Source organism: Argentina anserina, chromosome 3, assembly GCF_933775445.1.
Source record: "Argentina anserina chromosome 3, drPotAnse1.1, whole genome shotgun sequence".
Lineage (NCBI taxonomy): Eukaryota > Viridiplantae > Streptophyta > Magnoliopsida > Rosales > Rosaceae > Argentina > Argentina anserina.
In genome coordinates, this window is record NC_065874.1 from 33812638 (window position 1) to 33832654 (window position 20017).

The 20017-nt window shown below is 37.3% G+C and overlaps 3 protein-coding genes across 3 annotated transcripts; all 3 read left to right on the forward strand.

Moving 5' to 3' along the window:
- The first annotated feature begins 2881 nt into the window (after positions 1-2881).
- Positions 2882-8396, forward strand: LOC126789424 (DNA topoisomerase 6 subunit B). The gene is made up of 18 exons (XM_050515574.1): positions 2882-3034; positions 3133-3185; positions 3296-3393; positions 3506-3611; positions 3991-4128; positions 4229-4280; positions 4430-4494; positions 4667-4773; positions 4891-4993; positions 5132-5217; positions 5330-5526; positions 5857-5972; positions 6110-6195; positions 6348-6420; positions 6858-6949; positions 7079-7217; positions 7291-7662; positions 8093-8396. Exons 1-17 carry the CDS (start codon positions 2965-2967, stop codon positions 7387-7389), a joined length of 1680 nt encoding a protein of 559 aa, XP_050371531.1. The 5' UTR covers positions 2882-2964; the 3' UTR covers positions 7390-7662; positions 8093-8396.
- Positions 8397-8829: 433 nt separating this feature from the next.
- On the forward strand, positions 8830-12549 carry LOC126789455 (uncharacterized protein YMR315W). The gene is made up of 12 exons (XM_050515610.1): positions 8830-8982; positions 9058-9198; positions 9604-9652; positions 9918-9935; positions 10083-10198; positions 10283-10396; positions 10778-10828; positions 11287-11375; positions 11479-11539; positions 11619-11696; positions 11867-11977; positions 12149-12549. The coding sequence occupies exons 1-12, from the start codon at positions 8860-8862 to the stop codon at positions 12275-12277; spliced, it is 1080 nt and encodes a 359-aa protein (XP_050371567.1). The 5' UTR covers positions 8830-8859; the 3' UTR covers positions 12278-12549.
- Positions 12550-15710: 3161 nt separating this feature from the next.
- On the forward strand, positions 15711-18347 carry LOC126789421 (FT-interacting protein 3-like). Its single transcript, XM_050515571.1, has one exon. The coding sequence runs from the start codon at positions 15909-15911 to the stop codon at positions 18225-18227; it is 2319 nt and encodes a 772-aa protein (XP_050371528.1). The 5' UTR covers positions 15711-15908; the 3' UTR covers positions 18228-18347.
- The last annotated feature ends 1670 nt before the right edge of the window (positions 18348-20017 follow it).

A 20017-nucleotide genomic window follows, 5' to 3' on the forward strand; every position in this document is an offset into this window, starting at 1 on the left:
CGATATCAACACAGATATATTGAGCATGTGATTGATATGGAAACCTGCAATATCAAGCATTGCAAGTTGTTTATACTGTTCGTGACTGATCATTGCGACGGCCAGCTAGAGTTAACCGACGTAAACGCCGTGGTCCAGCCGTTCAGCCTTGATACAACAACGTGCACGATTTGACTACAAAGTACGTACAAATATTTGGTTTAATTGTTATGCAGCAGTGTATATTATACATACATACATATATTGATGTGTGGTATAAAATTAGTGTAATAATATGCTGGTATAATAACATGCACGCATGTGTGTGTGATAGCGTGTGAAGAAAAAAGCTGTTGCGGTCAGTGACAAATCCAGAAATACATGACAAGACAAAAAAAATTAGGATTGTGCTAACACACACCAAATTGCTATTTATACACCTCCTCTATGATAAGAGCTAATCATAAAGGGTGATAAAGCTAATTTAATGGGTGAATTTGTAGATTCAATTAAATTATAGTGATAGAATAATGGTGTGTTAATAATACAACTCAAATTTTAATATGAACATAATGCACTAATTGAAAATGCAACTCAATAATAAAAAGATAACTTGTCATTGATCGACGAAACGATAGTTAGACTCGATTTCATATTTTGAGAGAATTCTTTCGACTTAGAATTTACATTTTTCGATTTTGGAGAAGTACTAAAGAGATGTTCTATGTTGATAGGTCATGAACTTAAAGATATAACCAGGTTTAATAATAGTATTAATCAACAATGAGGTTTAATTGTTGTCTTGTGTCTTCTTTTTTTTATTTTTTTATTTTAGTTTCCTATAAAGGCATAAATGACAATTTTGGGCTTTGATTAACTAATAAAGAGATGCTAAAACAATGCCCTTTTGGCTTTAAAGAAAGAAAAGAAAAAAAAGGACGACCGTGCATTTTCTTCTACCCAAAATTTTGCCAAAGATTTGGCTTTAAAAATCAATGCCTTTGTTCAAGCTGGGAAAAAGATCTCCTCAGAGAACAATCAGCAAGTCCCGGTGTTGAACCCTAGACGGTTCTAACATTCGTTCTCTGTTGTTGCTTGGCGTGCCAGTACCCTTGAGTTAGGTACAACTCTTGCTTTGTTGACGATGATTGCGCTCACGTACTCGTCTTCTTCTCAAACGATTGCTCCGCAGTTGCTGATAAACCGCTGAAGTTCGAATGACCTATACACAACCGGAGTTGCTAGGTACCTTTCACTTCACCTCAAGTAGATTGCCGATCTTACTTTAGACCGCTTGGGGAAAAGCAGAGCTTATAATGTGTCGTTGATAGCGGGACTCTCTCGCTATAGGAAATTGCTGACTAATGCAGACTTTTGTATTTGCTAGAAGCTATGCTAGCGACTCGATGAACTTGACTTTGGTTGCCGAGGTTAATCGAACTTGTTGCTACATGCAGCGCAAGGCGTACATCTGGGTAGCTCCGCTCTGATGGGAGACTTAGTTGCCGAAGCTAATCGGACTTTTACTCCGTGTGGAGATTTGACTATGCGGTTGCGCGATAGTTTGTTTGACGTTGTGTGTCTTACTCCGCACATTCGACCCCTTTATATAGAGAACACAAATTGTTCTTTTTTGCGGATCAAGTTTTGAGAACCTCCTAGTTGATTTGGATTCACATTCCTTATTCAACTCAAATTCTATACAGCATTAGTCCCCTAAATCAATTTCAATACGGCAGGTAATTTTGCTCTATGATAGATTTTCCCCAAATAACCGGTCCACGAGCCTAAAGAGTCTAGCTAATACCGGAGTATTATTTTAGACCCAAACAGCCTTATTCTAGGAAACCTCCACTTTCCAGATAAGCAATAAATTCTCAGTCTAGGCAAGTGCCTAAGCTTGGCTGTACATGAATCCGCCACTGGCTGCGGCGTAGGCTTTCCACAAACATTACGTAATTGCTAAAATCTTAGATTATTCTCTATATCTTCATCTGTCTCAGAAGTCTATAACTCGATCAGTCTTTAATTGGTACGAGAGTACGTGGTCACAGACTACACTTTGTGGACTAAGACAATTGCTGTTAACAACATATACTGTCCTCAATAGAATTAGTTTCTTTCACTATGACTTAGCTTAAAGACTGAGCAAGCGCCAGCCCGCCACTTGGTTTTTAGTCTTCGATCAAGCGGGCAGAGTAACAATAATTTTACTCTAAATTGATTGCATATTGGCTGGAGCATTCCAAGAGATCGATATGCATTTAAGTCAGTAACAATCAAATTTCTTATTGAGTTAGGCCAGGGGCGTTTGTCGATCTGTTCTTGGATGATCTAGTTAGAGCTATAACTTATAAGTCTACTTTTGATCGGTAAAACATATTAATGATACTACTTTCATTACTGCCGCCCTTCGACCCAAGAAGAATTAATATATACAACTCTTTCCTGGTTTCTGGAAGTAAATTAAGGCACGTAGAATATAGATGACGGAGGAACAACCATTATATAAGTATCACAACTCTTTACAAACTCAAAATAGTTCATGCAAGTGATGTAACAAGCAGCGTAATACAAAATAACATGGCTTTATCTTCTAAAACTAATTACGACGACATCTAAATATCACATGTGTGTATTGTGGCAGACGTGACATGTAGATTGATTATCTCATAAAACAGAGTAATCAACAATTGCATGTATTAGCTTTAAAAAGAAGAAGATTTGGCGGGAAATAAATGGAATAAACCAAGGTGCTGATCAGGTACAGTGCACATACACCAATCATCTTACTCCTCCCTCAATCCCAACCGTACATTTCATCATATTCACATCACAACGGTTATTATCCCACCTTGAACCCCTGAACAGAACCCTAACTTCTTTCTCTCATCTACTTCTTCAATTTCTGATTCTTGAGCTCCAAAGTTTGGGGCTTTCTGGATTTAAAGTGAAATTGGGAAAGTACCCAGTTGGAATTTGGGGATGGAGGGCAGTAAAAAACCCAAATCAAAGGCTCCGGCAAAGAAGTCCAAAGATAGTGTTCTTGAGCAGAGTTAGTCTCTATGCTTTTCTCCATATAAAGATTGTGCCTTTTTGTATTGGGTTTCATATTCAGATTGTTTTTTTTTTGTCTTCAATTTGTTACTGCAGAATCTCCAGCTGAGTTTTTCGCTGAGAACAAGAACATTGCTGGGTTTGATAATGTATGCTTTCTTTGTTTTTTATTTTATTTTTAACATCAAGTTTGAAGCTTTATGTGAAATGTAAAGGATGGAGGTTTGAAATTTGGAGTGTCTGACTTTGGATGTTTTAGCCAGGGAAATGTCTGTATACTACTGTGAGAGAGCTTGTGGAGAACTCACTTGATTCCACAGAGTCGATATCGAAGCTTCCACTGATAGAAATCACAATGTGAGTGTTACTTGTGTTGCAATGTTTGCAAATTGTTGGAAATGGTAAAGTATTTAATGTGGGGGTAAATGTATATGTGATGTGTTCTTAGTTGAAATTGGTTTTTGTACAGTGAAGATATTGAGAAAAGCAAGTTCAATTCTATGATTGGTCTTGTTGATCGAGATCGTGTTGATGAGGAACTGTATGATGATCATGAGACGGCTAAGGCTCGAGAGGTCTGCATACTTATGCTTTGACATTTGTCTTTTGTAATTGAAAGTATGATACGGAGGATAGATCAGGCAAAGAAATCAAGAACCTTGATAATTCTTCCCTTCTCAGAAATTTACACTGCTTGATTTGGATGTTTTGAGTTTCAATTACAATACTTCCAGATTTTCTGTTTGGTTGAACACCTTGTTATGGGGCTTCAATATGTGTGAACCTTAACTGGCAGTCTAGGTGCTTTACATGTAGATGAACTTCTTCTAATATGAAAACCAAGACAAAAGGATGAATTCATAGCTTTCATTGTTATCTCTACTGGTTCTTTTCGTATTCTCTTTATAGTTATTTAGCACTCATAAAACTTGTTGTTCATTTTATTGTGTACAGAAACGTTTGGCAAAGGAAGCTCAAGCCCAAGAATTACAAGAAAAGAACGCTTCCCTTGGAAAGAAAATCAAAGAGCCTGCAGCTCCAAAGGCCATGAAGGGTCGAGGTGGGGCTGCATTCTACAGGGTTACTTGCAGGGTATAACCTCTAAGCATACAATTGCACCTTATTTTCATGGTTTATACTGATCTGATTCTTTGCAACTCTGCTTAATGACTGACATTGGTTCTAAATACAGGATAATGGAAGAGGAATGCCTCATGATGACATTCCAAACATGTTTGGACGAGGTTGTGGACTTACTTTGACCTAGTGGCTTTATTTTAAGCAGCGAAAAATGTTTTGCACAGATGATTTCATATTATTAGTAATCATAGATGACAGTATGAGTTATGTTGGACATCATTTAATATATCCGTGTATCTATGATATCATACAGTACTGTCTGGGACAAAATATGGGTTGAAGCAGACACGCGGAAAGTTCGGTCTAGGTGCAAAGATGGTACGCATTGTGAAATTTTATTCAAGAAACATCTTCCTGTTATAACTATTATAGTTATTACACGTACACACACACACACACACCCGCCATTGTATAATCTGGTCATTGTGCTTGCATTACTTGATCCTGTAGGTGTTGAACCAAAATTGACGACATATGTTCTCCTATGCAGGCCTTAATTTGGTCCAAGATGAGTACAGGGCTTCCAATAGACATATCTTCATCAATGAAGGGCCAAAGTTATAGTTCTTTCTGCAGGCTGGATATTGATATTCATAGGTATGACTTAAATATGTATCACATAGGTCCATATATGCTGTACTACGTATTTGCATCAGAAAATATAATAGTTTAAGTTTTTGTTTAGTGTCATATGGTGTATCATTCAACTTTCAGGAACATTCCTCATGTTCATATACATGAGAAGCGGGATAACAAGGATAGGTGGCATGGTGCTGAAATCCAAGTTGTTATTGAGGGAAATTGGACAACTTACCGTGTATGTACTTCATCAGACACTCATTTCATGTTGATCCCTTATAGCTTCTCTATTGCATTTCTGGTAAAACTTGTTCAATAAAGTTAACCGGGCCTATCCTGTTTCATTAGCTAAAGATTCCATTCTTGGCATGTGCAGTCCAAGATATTGCATTACATGCGACAAATGGCTGTTATCACTCCTTACGCTGAGTTCATTTTCAAATTTGTATCAGATGTTCCTGAGTATGAATCTCTCTCTCTCTCTCTCTCTCTCTCTGTCTCTCTCTCTCTCTCTGTATATATATATAATTATTTTCCTAAACAAATCTAAACCACGATTTTACTTTTTGTGCAGTAAAAATGTGACCATAAGGTTTGCACGGAGAACTGATGTAATGCCTCCTGTTCCACTTGAGACAAAGCACCATCCCTCATCTGTTGACTTATTGCTAATCAAACGCCTAATTGAAGAAACTTCAAAGCAGAACCTTATACAGTTTCTTCAGCATGAATTTGTTAATATAGGAAAATCCTATGCTCAACGATTAATTGGTAAGTCTTATGGCATTGTTTTTTACAATTGCTTATGCGACTTAAAGTACAACTTTATACTTTACAAAGGTTATCCTGGTAGATAATTGAGGACAGTGCTTAAATCAAATCTGTCTGCATGATTGTGTCAATTAAAGGGGAGGTTTATATCATATGGAGATTCCGAGTGGCGTTTGTATTCTGATAAATGGATGAATTTTTTTTTTGTTAAGAGCGTTTGTGTGCTGTTAAAGGGTTGGGAATTGATTCATTTTTTTCGCATACTGATTACGGAGTCATTCATGTGTTCCAGCTCCTCAGATGCTTAAGTTTATGTTGTTTCTTTTTTAGGGGAATTGGGTCCAGAGTTCAGTTTAAAGATGCCTGTGAAGTCTCTAACTTCTCAGCAAATTGTACGGATCCATCAGTTATTTCGTCAAGCCAAATTCAATGATCCTAGTGGTGATGTAAGAATCCTTTGAATCTTTTCATTAATTTTTCCTGTGAGCATGTAATTCCTATGTTAGCGTAGTAGTGTTTTTCGGCCTCCTTTTCCAATATAGTTTAAGTGTTGTTTGGCCTATTACTTAGTAATTCTTTCCAGTGCCTGAGTCCTGCAGGGGAATACAATCTCCGCCTAGGAATTATAAAAGAGCTGCATCCGGAGCTGGTTGCTACTTATTCTGGAAGGTTGTCTTTATTCTCATTTCTCTGGTTCTTGTAATTTTTGTTTCAATTTTGTTTTTTGTCTTATGGTTTTCTGAAAGTTCTTGCATAGGATTTTGACTGATTATCTAGCTGATGCCAGTTCTTATTCTACATCATCTGCATGTACTATACAGTGCTCAAATTTTTGAAGGTCACCCATTCATTGTGGAAGCTGGGGTCAGCGTTGGTGGAAAAGATGTCAAACAAGTAGGTGCTTCTCTGTTAATATCAACATGCGGTGGTAGATAGGTCTGAAGTTGTTAGCTAGTAAAGAAGGTATTTAGGGATATGCACCCTTAATACAATTATTTTCTTTTCTAAATGAGCTTGTTCATGTCGTTGGGTACACACATAACGAGGAGGGAGGGAGTGGGGAAACGTGGGCATAGTGAAAAACCAAAAGTTAAAAGAGAAAGTATAGTGCTCCTTGTTGTCATTATCACATAAACTAGACCAGCAATTATTGGACGAATAGATGAGTATGTACAAAGCCAGTGGAGTTTAAATACAATAAGGATTAACAAACCAAGAAATGGAGTTTTGTTCTTATTCTTCTTTTTATTTTTTCATTGTAAGTTTACCGGACTAGCTAATTTTTGCCAAGTAAGGTTTGATAACATTGATATTTCTGGTTTCTATTGTAGGGTTTGAATATTTTCCGATTTGCAAACCGGATTCCCCTCCTTTTTGAGCAAGGTGCTGATGTTGTCACAAGGACCGCCCTTAAGAGAATCAAGTAAGATACAAAGAATTTCCTGATTTACTTATGTGAGCTGTGAATTCTATTTTCGCTCGGAGTACTATTCATCTGCTATGGAGTCAAACTTGCAATATTCTAACAATCATACTGTATATGTTCACTCAGTTGGAGTAGTTACAAGATCAATCAGACTCAGGATAAAGTTGGTGTTTTTGTGAGCATTGTAAGCACAAAGATTCCCTTTAAAGGAACTGGGAAGGAGTATATTGGAGATGATATAACCGAAGTAGCTTCTGCCGTCAAGGTATATGATTTTCATTTTATGATTTGTATCTTCATGTGTAAACGTAGCTATCTAATTCACAATTTATCTCCAGTCTGCCATTCAACACTGTTGCATTCAGCTGAAAGCCAAGATAGTGAAGAACATTCAAGCTCGTGAGCAAAAGGAAAGAAAACGGAATTTAAGCAAGTAAAATTGTTTACTCATTTTGGTCTACATGCTTGATTTTTCCTGAATGATAATTTTAACCCTCCCTTGCTGCACAAACTGAAAATAAGTAACCAATTGCAGGTATGCTGAAAATGTTGCTGGTGCTGTGTGTGGTGTACTGAAGCAAATGCAACATATACAAGCATCAAAGAAGAGACGTTATGATGACAAGGAAGCAGAAGTACTTAAAAAACTGTCTACCGGGATGATCACAAAAGAAATGATCAAGGAGAAGCTTGTACAACATGTTGAACAGGTGAGATGATGCTTGACTTGTCATTGGTCTTTGAGCGTACTCTTTTCCCTGGCTTTATATTATTAGTTTCAGGGGGTGGGGGTATTAGTATGCATATAAGCATGTATTCTGAGTTGCAGTGATTAGTGAGCGCAATCATCCAATAAAATGTTCATAAGTTACTTCACAATATAATAGGCATTTATGTCCTGAAGTGAATTATATGCCAAAGGCACATACTGATCTCTTTGGCTCTGGAATTCACCGAGAAATCTAATGCTACAATCATGGTAGTAACTTGTAAATGATGTTCCGAACAGGCAAGGGTGGGAAAGTGCAAGAAAATTTTAAAACCAGACATATCACTATAGTGGTAGACTGTAGAATCTGTAAGTAGAAGTCCCGGCATCAAAATGAAATGCGTTAAGTAATATTTGCTTAAATCTTGCAGGTGGACTCAGAGATGGCAATGGAGTTTGCTGCAAACAGCGGAGTGAGTGAGGAACCAAGAGAATGTATATATCTACAATCTTTAGAACCTGCTGAAGATAACTTTATCAACTTGCATAGTCCCCTCTTTGTCTTTCGGCTGTTCTGCTAGGAATTTGTTGGATACTATTATACTGAACATGCAACTCATTTTTATCTAATTACACGAAATAGAAGTGCCACTGTAATTTATTCAGTCAATGTTCTTTGAATCTAATTCCGAAAACTCTAAAGGTTGAGGGTTGCAATCAATGCTCTCATTGGTCTTTTTTGCCAACGCAGCCCCATTTAAATCCTCAAGGTTTCTCATAAGTCATAATTAATCATCATTGCTATATTAGTCTGTTGCTTTTACAAACTTCTAGTGAGTAAAATTGGCAATGCCGCAATGGTATGTAACATTTATAAACCAATGATTGTCAACCATGCCCAAACAGTTCTAACTTCTATATTTGGACATGAAAGTGAGGAAACAAAATTGTTTGAACCAGAGGAAGATGGCTCTCAATTTTCGTTTTGTAAAGACCAAAAACGTGTACATTAAAAAGGAAAGCCATCAACTTTGGAGTTAAATAAGATACCCACAGACTATGAGTCACCATCCTCACTCCAAATCCCAGATTGTAACTGTGTATATAACTGAAAACTGAAACAGCAAGATTCAATACCCAGTTGCCACATCTGCACAAAGTGACAAAACCAAGAACTGCAAATTGGGTTTTGACAAAAATGGCAGAAGCACCCCAGATTGCCATTTGTGGAGCTGGTACGTTTGTCAAGTCCCAATACATTCCAAGGCTGGCTGAGATCTCTAACCTTGTCAATCTTAAAGCCATTTGGAGCCGTTCAGAGGTACTTCAAATAACTTGTATATTTTAATTGGATTCGGATCGTTTAGTCATTGATTTCATCTCTTTTTTGGTGTAGGAATCTGCTAGAGGTGCAGTTGAGATTGCTAAGAAACATTTCCCAGGAGTTGAATGCAAATGGGGTGATCAGGGACTTGAGGAAATTATTGCAGATAGTTCAATCCTTGGTGTTGCTGTGGTTTTAGCTGGCCAAGCTCAGGTATAGTTATAGCCGAAGCTTGCTTCTTTATTCATTTAAATCATAGAATCAAAAGCTTGGTCGTAGAAATTTCTAGGCTTTTTAGTGATTTTCGTGTAAGAGGATCTTATTTGGATGAGTGGATTACAGGAATACTCTAATGCCTGTGAAGTTATGGTCTCGTTGATGTTAATTGTTTGGTTATACCTAATTAAGTAGATTGTGGAACTTATTTTGATGCGGTTTGTGGTTCAAACTTTAAAATTATCGCTTGTTCTTATTATCATCCAAATTGTGTTTATGATGAAACAAAAAACATGGAGCACATAATGAACTGACCATATAGATATGAGGATGCAATCAAGTTCGTGAGATATACCCTTTTGGAAATGAGATCAAGTGTTTAATATGAACCAACTCATGCAGGTTGACTTCTCACTGAAGCTTCTCAAGGCAGGGAAGAATGTCCTTCAAGGTTAGTTCTAGCTTCTGAACAATTATATAGTTGGATTGTCAGAAGGATCCAATTCATATATGAGACAAAACTTTTGTCAAGGATTTTGTAAAGCCATCTTTACCTACAGTCAACCGCACTGGCTGTTGCTTTTTTTCATTTGACAGAAAGCATACAGTGCTATAATACATCATTTATCTGTTTCTACAATGGACTAAATTTTTTTTTTCTGTTTGTCATTGCTGTACCTATCCTCTATTGCTTGGCCAATTTGATGGACTTGAAGAGAAATCAGCAGCAGCTAGTAAGTAGGATGCGGTTTACTTCTGTGTTGTAATTGTCTTTCGATTTATTTTATGACATCTGAATTTGAAAACTGTTGGTTATTTGTTTATGATATTAGTTTTCCATGTTATTCTGTTTAATCTAAGTGACTTATTCTGGTATGCAGCTACAAGTGAATTGGATACTGCACTGTCAAGTTATAATTCAATTGTTGCTAATACCCCCAGTAAACCAATTTGGTCTGTAGCAGAAAATTATCGATTTGAACCTGCTTTTGTTGAGGTACTCTTTCTCCGTTATTAATATGGCTTAATAAATTAATATGTATAACTTTTGACAACATGACTCTCAACATCGTTCCCATAGGGAAAAACATTAATGACTGAAATTGGAGATGTGATGAGCATCCAAGTTATTGTCGAAGGATCAATGAACAGTTCAAACCCTTACTTCTCAAGCTCTTGGAGGCGAGACTTCAATGTAAGCACAACTACATAGCTGATAACTATGAAGTTCTCCCTTGTTCATAAGAAACCACTACCAAAATTGACCTTGGTGAAATGTAGTGTTCAGTTCATTCCACTCCTAGTCAAAGACTTGTGACTAATGAGATACACCTACTGCTCAATTTATGCAATTAGTAAGCAACAAGTAGTTAAGATATAGTTAATTTCTTTTTCATGCTTGTGATAACATATGTTAAATGCCTCATTTTATTCCTGAGAGCCAGTGTGTAAAGAATTTACTATTTATGTGAATACAAGATTTCTGAGATGCCTTGTTTGATAAAGCAAATACATGTATTCCCGTACTACCTCTTTTGTTTTTCTTCTCAGCAATTTTATCATCTCTTTATGGCAGGGTGGTTTCATTCTGGACATGGGAGTACATTTCATGGCAGGACTGAGGATGGTAAGATTTTTATGTTCCTACTGATTAGTGACGGCTTGCTTCTATTCTGATACTAATATCAGACTAGGAAGTAGAAAGCTTACTCTTCTGAATCTCATTTGAGTTGTATTTATACTTCTCTATTACTACCAGTCTTTCTGCCGCTGTTCTCCTCTTATTTGTTGCATATCTGAAAACTAATAGCAGTAGTCTTATAAATCGAGTGCACAGTGTTTTTCCTGTATGTGCAAGTATGCATCTATTGAAGAACATTTCTGCATGAAGTTATGTGAGTCTTCTTTTTACAATATATGAATTCAGTTCTTTCCCGTTAATTTGAACAGCTTGTTGGGTATGGTGTAGTCTGTCTGTCACATTTAATCTCTCATGATACCATTTGATCTTCACCAATTTACTTGTCATCTTTGTAACGTTTCATTCAGGACATAAATCTCATTTTCTCCTGTTTATTTGAACAGCTTGCTGGATCTGAGATAGTCTCAGTGTCGGCTACAACTTCTCATGTTGACAAAACTTTACCTCCCCCAGATAACATATCCTCTCTCTTGTAAGTTACCACTGCTTATTCTTAGCCTTTAGAATCTGTTCTCTGCTCCTAATAATTTTATTTTTTGAGAACAAAATTTCTAAACGCTATTTCCTTGCCTCAGTCAACTGGAGAATGGATGTTCAGGGATTTTTGTGATGGTAGTCTCCTCAAGGTCTCCCAAGGCATGTCCTACGAGTTAATTTCATTTACACTCTACATTTACATAAAATTGTAGTTTATCATAATTGTTTATACCATCAGATAGTTTGGCGATTTGTTGGCTTGAAGGGAACACTAGAAGTTGAGCGTGGAAACCAAGATGGACGACATGGCTATGTGGTATGTCCACAATCATCCTACCAGTTAATTTAATTCTGTGGCGCTGGAGAAAGAATGTAATTTATATTTTGGATTCTTGAGGACATTTTATCCCTTCAAAACTAAAATATCTTGTAAATCAACTTCTAATAAGTTGACCATTCTCAATTACTTATGATCTACTACGACAGGTCATATTTTACAGTGCTGATGGACAAAGGAAAAGCTCCTTCTACCCATTTAGTGGAGTGACTGAAGAATTCATAGCTTTTATTAATGACATAAAGCAAGCCAGTTTAAAGGTAACTGACTAAGTGCAGATGCTAATCATCATAGTATACGATTGATGTTTACTTTTTCATGTTTCTTTGTCTCTTGAGTTAAAAATTTTGGTGGACAAGTGTGTTGATAAAACAAGCTTAGAGACTCAGATTCCCCAGCTCTTTCTGATTGTCTACTTGTCATGGTTGCAGAAGGGAGCTATCTATGAAGCTGAGCCACGCATGTCATTTCTGGAAGGTGCTAGAGATGTTGGTGTTCTAGAGGCAATGCTTGAGTCTGGAGGAAAGCAAGGGGCACCAGTCCGTGTGAAGAAATTTTGACATAATGATAAGATCTCTTACATCATATCTCACTCTCACTCACTCTCACTCACTCACTCTCTCTCTCTCTCTCTCTCCATTACTGATTTCCGTGGAAAAGATTCTGATTGAGATGCTTTATCAGTTCAGTTTTCTATAGTGAAATTTATGTTGATATGACGAGAGAACATAGTTTATGAAATGAAATTTGAATCTTCTAAAGGTTATTTTTTCCTCTGTAAGGGTACCTGGATTAATGGAGGAGAGTTGAGCTTATGTAACTGGCAACTACGTATTCATAAATATTTTATAGTTAGCTGTGTGTGTCTTTATTAATCTGTAGGTTCATCTTTACTGTAACTTTTACTGAGGTAGGAAAGACAAATTGTTTCACTTCCATATTCCGACTGCATTTCACCTTACAAAAGATAATAACTCTGTGTCTAGCTAATCTATCTAATGCTAGGATTTAATTCCTTTAAGCATTTTCAATCCATAATCCGTTGGCAATTGGCATGATTGGGAGTTGGACGTCTGTGAAGTTAAATAGCTGAAAATAATTGTTGGTATTGTTGCAATTTGACTCATATATTCACTAATAGCAAGTTAGCAACTCAGTTTTTCTTTTGTTGGTAATAGCATCTCAATTCTAACTGTGAATAAATGGTTGAACTGTTTCCTGTCTAACCATGAAATTTGATTTTGCTGGCATGGGTACATAGCCAGTTTTTCATTGTATTTGAACAATTGTTAGATGGACCATTTCAAGTTCAGTCTCCTTCTTCAACTTCAAAACAGTCTCACATGATGCAGTTAGTTATTGCAGTACAGTTAATGTGCCATTTTGATGAGCATCACCACATGTAGCACTCAATTGATAAAGACATTATACCAGGCTTACACAGATAGAAGCACCATTACAAGGAAACTCCGGGAGCTGTTAGATTAGTTTGTAGTGTGTCAATATAGTGGATTAATCGAACTGCTCCCTGTTCTAGGGTTTCCATACTTGGAAAACAAGTCACTGAATCGAAGTCTTACTAGGGTTAATGCGTCACTGTCCTTTATTCTGTTTCTCCACAGGCATTTTAATGACCCTGTTTCTGGAGAGTAGAACTTCAGAGTTTAGAGTAGAACTCTGGTTCGCCAAAAGGGGTAGCTCACTAATTGCTTTCATTGATTACACATTCTTACTGCATGGTCATGTGAATATCAACCAGCTCCATAAGAAAAAGTCTGATCATGTCCTGCAACTGCTACATTTTTCCTGCATGCCAACTGTTGATGTCACATCAAGTTCAGAACGAGTGACGCAGAAATGGAAGCCTTGATTATTTTGCCCCAAAATTTTCTGTACCTAACAAAACCTACAAGACTACTCAAACTTCAATTTCGCAACTCATGTCTTATCCGATCAATTATTTCTTCCGTATCTTTGAATCACTAGACCATGCACCCAGCTGGAAAACAGATATACCACAAGGTTTTTCTTTTTCCTTCTTGTTTCATTCTGGTAGTTCCAAATTTTAGTTACGGGTTCGACATGATATCCGTCTGGCATTCACAAATTGCGTTTTACCAGACATGAATTGTATTTTATCAAAATACGACAGTATATCCGTTCTGCATTCACAAAATGTGTTCCATCATTTAGAGAATGTGTTCTCCTATACATGGAATGACCAATTGATGAATCAGTCATGTCCTAACACATACCTTTCTCATTATTTTCTCAACTGCAATAGCCAGCACTGTAGGGCTGATTGGCTGAAGCAAGTTTTCCTTCACAAACTATGAGTGATATTGATGATATTAATACAGGAGGTTACCTTTTGCTTTGAGTATTGGACCATTGGAATTAACCCCTCACCCCCAAAATGATCAGCATTGAGATTCTGGTATGGGTATGGATTATGGAACTATGGATGGCCAAGTAAAATACTTGTTTAGCATTTGATGATCGATTTTGATCAAACATATATCAAAGGCTTAAGACTTCATGTATGATTGGTGTCCATGCATTTCCATGGTCATTAGTGTTCTTGTGATCAAGGCTTGATTAATTAATAAATAGCTTGAGCTACATCCCTTCTTTAGCTAAGGCAATTTTAATATGTGAAAATGACTACATAGAAACATACATATAGTTATGATGGAGATAGAGGATGGATGCAATAATGCTGAAAGAACTCTTATGCAACAATTGGGGTTATAATTTTCTATATCATTTTTCCAGGGTGTATGTGCAATTTTCTCAAGTAAATGAAGTTATGCTCTTTTGTGTATAAAACTACAAATGATGGAGATCATGGAATGATGAGGAAGAGGTTAACAATTTCTGTCTGTTTATTTTGTTGAACCCAAAGTGTTCATTAGAATGCCAAACACATGATTCAGAAAACCAAGAAGATTAAAGAAAACACAAATGATTTTACTTTCATGACCAAGAAACCACAATTCCAAAGACCAACACTCCCTGAAGGAATCAGCCAAAACCGACCACAATCCCCTCGCACGTGTGCCACGGGTTCTACTGTTCTAGTCCCCAAGTGTATAAACCCCCGTCCCCAGAAAAAACAGAGAAAAATTCAAAAACTATATTAAAATAGTATAGAAGTTGGTACAGTGTAGGTTGAAGTGATCTCTGTAGACTTGTACTCTTTTTTTTATAGAAAGATTTACCCTTTCTTCACAGATCTCAGCCACACTTGACTCTTTACCTTCTTCTTTCCTCACAAACACAACACAGTTCATAAGCTTGGAGATTTTCCATTGCTGCAGTTTCTGGAGAAATAGCACTGTAGCTTAGCTAACAGTACCTACCTGAGGTCAGTTTGAACTCTGTCTTTGAAGCTCATGTTTTTGTGAACTGAGAGAAGTTGGCATTACTTGTTGAGTTGAACAATGCTTGCTTTTAAGAAAGTTTCTTTCTTTGAGTTAGATATGAGTAGGTTTGAAAAATGTGTTCTTTTTTGTTTAAGTAGTTGTTGTTGGTGAAGTTAATGTGTGAGTTTAGTGGAACTCTGAGCTTACTTCTTGTCTTGAAACTTAAATGGGTTTTCTGGGCTGGATCTGTGAGTTGTAAATAATATGCTATTTCTTCTATTTTCCGAAGGTAATTACTTGAAGAGATTTTATGCACTGTTTCTTCTTTTAGTATACTTTGGTTTCTTGTAATGTTCAGTGTAGTTGGTCAGAAAATTTATTTAGTTTAAAATAAACTCTGAACACATGTTATTGATGTTAATGAACATTTATGTGGGAAGGTAATGTTTGTAAAAAAAAATTCATGCTTATCTCTCAGTTGAGTTGTGTCTTCATTTTCTTTGTGATCCCAAAAAATGTGAAGGGAATTTCAGTTTCTTTGTTCTTGTTCTTCCCATTATAAGGTACTTTTAATAAGGCTATCAGATTGATCTTGATTTCCTTTGAAATTTTGCAGTTAATAAATTGCGTTTGGGTTGAAGATCTTTGATTAGGTTCTTTCATTAGAAACCCTTGACAAAGCTTTTACCTTTTCTTCCAGCTTCAGCCATTAGGCCTGTAATATCATTGATATGTGAAATGGTGAGTTTGTTTTTGTAGTGATAACATCTCCTTAGAACCATATATTGTCTTCCCCTTTAGCTTAGTTCACCCTTAAGCTAGAAAAATGCAGAAGCCTCCACAGTCTCAAGATTTTGCTCTGAAGGAGACCTCACCCAACATTGGGGCGGGGTCAATCACAGGTGACAAGCTCTCATGCACCTATGACCTTGTTGAGCAGATGCAATACCTCTATGTTAGAGTGGTAAAAGCAAAGGATTTACCTGGAAAAGATGTTAGTGGTAGTTGTGATCCCTATGTTGAAGTGAAACTTGGTAATTACAAGGGAGTCACTAGGCATTTCGAGAAGAAGTCTAATCCTGAATGGAATCAAGTGTTTGCGTTCTCCAAAGATCGAATTCAAGCTTCAATTTTGGAAGCTGTTGTGAAAGACAAGGATTTTGTGGTTGATGATTTCATGGGCAGGGTTATATTTGAACTGAATGACATACCGAAACGCATTCCACCTGACAGCCCTTTGGCACCACAATGGTATAGGCTGGATGATCGAAAAGGTGTTAGGGTGAAGGGAGAGTTGATGTTGGCAGTTTGGATGGGAACTCAAGCAGATGAAGCATTTCCTGATGCTTGGCATTCAGATGCTGCAACAGTTGGGCCTGAAGGTGTGAATAACATTCGATCAAAGGTGTATCTCTCCCCTAAGCTTTGGTATGTGAGGGTCAATGTTATTGAAGCACAGGATTTGTTGCCTACTGACAAGAGCAGGTATCCTGAAGTTTTTGTGAGGGTTATCTATGGGAATCAGGCATTGAGGACTAGAATATCACAGAGTAAAAGTATCAATCCAATGTGGAATGAGGATTTGATGTTTGTTGCTGCTGAACCATTTGAAGAGCCTTTGTTTTTGACTGTGGAAGATAGAGTGGGATCAGGCAAAGATGAAGTCTTGGGGAAATGTGTCATTGCCTTACAGAATGTGCAGAGGAGGTTAGACCATAAACCTGTGAACACAAGGTGGTTTAATCTAGAGAAGCATACAATAATAGATGGGGAACAGAAGAAGGAGATTAAGTTTGCAAGCAGGATTCATTTGAGGGTTTGTTTGGATGGAGGGTATCATGTTCTGGATGAGTCGACACACTACAGTAGTGACCTTAGGCCAACAGCAAAGCAGTTGTGGAAACCAAGCATTGGGATTTTGGAGCTCGGGGTTATTAGTGCAGTAGGACTGATGCCAATGAAGGCGAAAGATAGCCGAGGAACCACAGATGCTTATTGTGTGGCTAAATATGGGCAGAAATGGGTTCGTACAAGGACCATTGTGGATAGCTTTACCCCCAAGTGGAATGAGCAGTATACCTGGGAGGTTTTCGACCCGTGCACTGTCATATCAATTGGGGTTTTTGACAATGGTCATATACATGGGGGTGATAAAGGTGGAAAGGATTCAAGAATTGGAAAAGTAAGGATTCGGCTATCTACACTTGAAGCTGATCGGGTTTACACACATTCCTATCCTCTTCTTATCCTGCATCCTTCCGGGGTGAAGAAAATGGGTGAAATTCAACTGGCAGTGAGGTTTACATGCTCATCATTGGTTAATATGTTGCACATGTATTCACATCCTTTGTTGCCGAAAATGCACTACATTCATCCATTGTCTGTAATTCAGCTAGATAGCTTGAGGCATCAAGCTATGCAGATCGTCTCAATGAGGCTCAATCGGGCTGAACCCCCACTGAGGAAAGAGGTGGTGGAGTATATGCTAGATGTTGATTCGCATATGTGGAGCATGAGAAGAAGCAAGGCCAACTTTTTCAGAATAATGGGAGTTTTAAGCGGGGTAATTGCAGTAGGAAAATGGCTTGATCAAATCTGCAACTGGAAGAATCCTCTGACTACCATTCTGATTCATGTCCTTTTCGTCATATTGGTTCTTTATCCGGAACTAATTCTCCCCACTATTTTTCTTTACCTGTTCCTAATTGGTATTTGGAACTTCAGATGGAGGCCTAGACACCCTCCTCACATGGACACCAGGCTATCTCAGGCTGATGCTGCTCATCCTGATGAACGTGATGAAGAGTTTGACACATTCCCAACTTCACGGCCATCAGACATTGTTCGAATGAGGTATGATCGCCTGAGAAGTATTGCAGGGAGAGTTCAGACTGTTGTTGGTGATATGGCAACGCAAGGGGAAAGATTTCAGTCTCTTCTGAGTTGGAGAGACCCAAGAGCAACCACATTGTTTGTTACTTTCTGTCTGATTGCTGCCATTGTTCTCTATGTGACTCCATTCCAAGTTGTGGGACTTCTAGCAGGAATTTACGTGTTGAGGCATCCCAGGTTCCGCCACAAGCTTCCTTCGGCGCCACTCAACTTCTTTAGAAGGTTGCCTGCAAGATCAGACAGTATGCTCTAAGAACTTCAGCATAAGTAGCTTTCATCCCCGGTCTCCACAAGTGATTATTTCACATGTGTGCCTAAACTTATTTATGTTCTTTGTATTATTTCAAGTTCAGTTTATTGCAATCATTGTGTATTATCATGTATTAGTAGGATCCAGTTTGAACATATCCAATGCAGAGCCAGAACTAGAGTTTGGGGTGTCACCACTCACTAAATTCATGTGCATTATAAGCCTGTAACTGTAGAGTCAAAATGCACCTTGGTGCTTCTGATAACCTTTTCTAGAACATAGCCTTGCATATCAGAATGGCACAAGACTTGTCCCTCAACAATGTCACCATGCTGAGCCCAAACAATTTTCCAGAACTTAGCCCATTAGCAATGTCCTTCTCCAGGTCACCAAAGCAAATAGGGTGCTACTCTGTATTATCTTCAAGCTGATATCATTCTTTCCCGTTTCATTTTTACCTGTAGCTATCTTTGGTTTTCTGACTCTCCAAGCTTCGTATTTCTGATGGTTTTTTTTTTGCAATTGTTGCTACGACTGTGAAGTTTTTCATCTTCATCTTGAATCATAGCAGTGATCAGTGTAAAAATTATGTATCTAGCATCTCAACATATCTATATATGGAACATTTGTAGGATAAAGGTTCAAGTAAGCTTCTTGATTATATAATCCTACTTTTTTGCTGTTAATTAAGAATTGAGAACTAATTTTTTTTGCCAAAAAATGAGAACTAATTAAGGGCTCCTGAACAATTAAATCTATAAATAAAATTCCAGAATGAGTCTGAATGACGCCCTACATAATTATGGCATACATCAGAGCAAATTCATTTGAATCTTGAAGGGCTGCTTGATGATCATGACACTGTAACCTCCGCTGAGCACACAACACTATATATCATATATATATATATATATATATATATATATAACCTCCGCTGAGCACACTACACTATATATCATATAACCTCCGCTGAGCACACTACACTATATATCATATATATATATATATATATATTATATGCATGTCAACCGCGATCAGCTTCTTTAATTTTTGATAGAATATGGTTTTGTATGCTTAGCATATCCGTAGCAAATACAGAGTTAAATACTTGTATACAGTATGGCTTTACATATATGTACCTGTGCATGTATTGTGTCACTACAATGTACTAAGTACGTAACCCAAGTGTATTAGACGCACATATGAATATAAGGTGGCGCTTACTTTCAGTGAAGTCTACTTATTAGCGTAGTCCTTATTTTCTAAGCTAAACCAAAACTAGTCATTATTTTGCATACCTAAGCATTTCAGATCAGCTTTGTCAACTTGTATTATAATGAAAATGCCTTAGGTCTCATTACCACGTACTTAAGTCTGACCTAACTATATGATTGAATGAATAAACCATCTAACTAATCACAGTTAGAACTTAGAAGTGTTTATTTTTTTTTCTTCCATCATAATAATCGTCAATTCTTAGGATCGATCGCGATATGTTGATTTGGTTATCATTGTATGCCTTCCAACGCATGTTGTATCACTTTGTATGCCACGCAGTAAGTTGTAAAAAACACATTCGATCTCTTAATATTATCGACGGGGAATCAGGGTAAAACCTGCAGACAGTATATGCATGGATGTATATATAGAATTATATATGCAGTGATGAATTAACCTAAGGTTGACAGTCGAACTGGTACCCAGAATTATTACATGCATATATAATGCTGGCTACCCAGAATTATTAACATGCATATATAATGCTAGCTGCACAAAATTAACTTTGATCAAAT